Raw genomic sequence first — 2336 nt, 5'->3', positions numbered from 1 at the left:
AAAAAAAAAAAAAAAGGTTTGTATTCTTAGCGATTATTTGATCTATACTATTTTTTATTTAATACAATGCTACGTATCATGTATCTCATACTATTTTGTAGTTATGTTACAGTTTGTGACTATCACTGGAGTGAAAATCGCTCATTAGAGCAACGTTTGTCTATGAGATTGGTGCAAAATATGGATTAAATACTATAAATCTTCATTCGGCAAGTGGTGAGTACTACAAAAGATGGATTACCATGTGAAAAATGCCTAAATAATTAAAAAAGAGCACATCATATAGATTATATGTGAAGGTCAAAATTACTGAAAAAAACTTACTCGTCTAACAAGGTCAAGACAAAGATGGCGCTTGATATCTCTGCGGAGATCCATAGGTAAACCTTTGAGAAGTGTCTCTTCATCTACTCCTCTAGTAGCCACCCACTTGTACTGATCATACTTTCGCACTGATTGTCTTAGTTCTTGAGGTAGTTGCCTGTGATGCATCCATTGCTCGGTATCGGTTCTTTTGATCCTCCATTCTTCTAATCGAACGGTTGTCGATTGAAGATATGTCTGCCATCAAAATTTGTGATTAGAATTCAGAGTTAATATTGTAACTTCAATTGATGCACGGTTAGGAAGGGCAATGTGGTCATCAAAGGACTTACTTGCATATTGCCAATGAGCAATGCAAAGAGGACTAGCCCCACAGTTGCTATGATTATTGCAAAAGTGATTTCTCCAACGAATGTGCTTGTTGAAAGATTTTGTCCCAAGGAACTGCACAAATTATTATTAGAGTGATGGCAGATTATTAATGATTATTCTAATAAAGCTCTAACAAATCTTCATATGCAATAAGGATTATTCTCACGTGTGCCCTGAATTTTAGGGTCCATTCTCAGTTTGCTGCCTAAGGCCCTAAACTTTAAAATTTTTCATTTTGCCTATTAATCTTTGAATTAGTCTCACACTCTCACTTAACCCGCTCTGTTAGAACTTTCGTTAAAGAGGGAATTGCGGTAATCTTGTCTTTTTTTTCCATTTGTTGTCAACAAAAATTCTAATAGAAGAGGTTAAGTTAAACTGATTCAAAATTTAAAGAGCAAAGTGAGAGTTTTTAAAGCACATGAGACAAAGTGACGATGATCTCAAAATTCAGGGCGCAGATGAGATTGATTGGCCTATGCAATAATGAAGGAAAAATATATATACCTCAGATTTCTGAGGCCCCACCAAAGACAGTAAAAGTATTTGTTGAAGAAAGTTGCGTTTGTTACATCGTATGTGACTGCATCACCATATATGCCAAATTGATAAAAGCTATTTCTTGGATTGCATAAGGTTGTGGCATTGGTAGTTGGGAACCAAGTCTGCCTATTAAGGCCTTTAATTTTGTGGCAATCAAAGTATCCATATTCACAAAATGGTTTTTCCAAGTCACAAGCACTTCTCCAACATGCCTCTTGTCTTTCTATTGACAGTAGGTACCAGCAAGCTCCCAAAACCTTTTTCAATTAAAAGGAAAAAATAAATGAGTCTAATTTTAGTCTAAGTTGCTTTTATGAACTATAATATTTCTCTCATAAATAGATCAAAATGGGTTATTATTTTCTCACACGAATAAGTTTTCACTGAGAAAGAAAAGCAAGAAAAAGCGGGGGAAAAGCAGAAAAGTTTGACTAACATGGCTTGCCAGCATGTAGAGGATGAGATTATAGGCAGCCCCAGCCCATGCTGTTTCTGTGACAACACCAGTGGCCTTGACAATTTGTGATGACAAGGGAAATATTAGAAACAGCCTCGGAACATACTGAAAGATCAAGATGAAGCGGAGAACGTTTTTCGTGTTCGTCATGGTTGAGCCGCTGAGATTCGGGATAATCATCCAAATCAGCACCTAAAACAAAGACCAAAATTTCATATTTTAGTATAACGAAATATGTCAAAGATAATGACATCACAAGAAGAAGATTACAAACTACCTGAGGAAGAGGCAGAGCAGCAAATAATTCAATCCAGAAGTTTTGGCGCAAATACCTCCTTGCAATCTTTTTAGTGTCGATAACAAGCTCTCCTCTCCCAAACACACGAGAGGAAGGAGCAATATAAGCTGTACGGAACCTAATGAAAATGTGAATAATGTAAAAGATGTCTGCTACTGATCTAACAATAGTGAGGGCTACTTCGAGGCGAATCCCGATATCAATGCACACTTCCTTGCGGACCAACGGCAAGTAAAAGAAGAGAGGGTCCACAAACAGGGAAACCAAGCATGTAAATAAGAAAATCTTGTTCCACCGGCGGATGGCAGGGCCTCGAGGATCGAGTATCTTTCTCTTCACCCT

At 37.2% G+C, this 2336-nt stretch overlaps 1 protein-coding gene across 1 annotated transcript; it reads right to left on the bottom strand.

Moving 5' to 3' along the window:
* Positions 1 to 306: 306 nt before the first annotated feature.
* Positions 307 to 2333, bottom strand: LOC112095284 (protein CNGC15b-like; the record flags this gene model as incomplete). Its single annotated transcript, XM_024176973.1, has 5 exons — positions 307 to 561; positions 657 to 768; positions 1204 to 1496; positions 1676 to 1888; positions 1974 to 2333. Coding segments are annotated over 5 exons (1233 nt in total), but the record flags the coding sequence as incomplete, so codon positions are not given.
* Between the last annotated feature and the right edge of the window lie 3 nt (positions 2334 to 2336).

The sequence above is a fragment of the Morus notabilis genome, unplaced genomic scaffold (assembly GCF_000414095.1).
Source record: "Morus notabilis unplaced genomic scaffold, ASM41409v2 C11461529, whole genome shotgun sequence".
Lineage (NCBI taxonomy): Eukaryota > Viridiplantae > Streptophyta > Magnoliopsida > Rosales > Moraceae > Morus > Morus notabilis.
The sequence above is the reverse complement of the archived record's forward strand: the minus strand, read 5'-3'. Positions and strand labels throughout refer to the sequence as shown.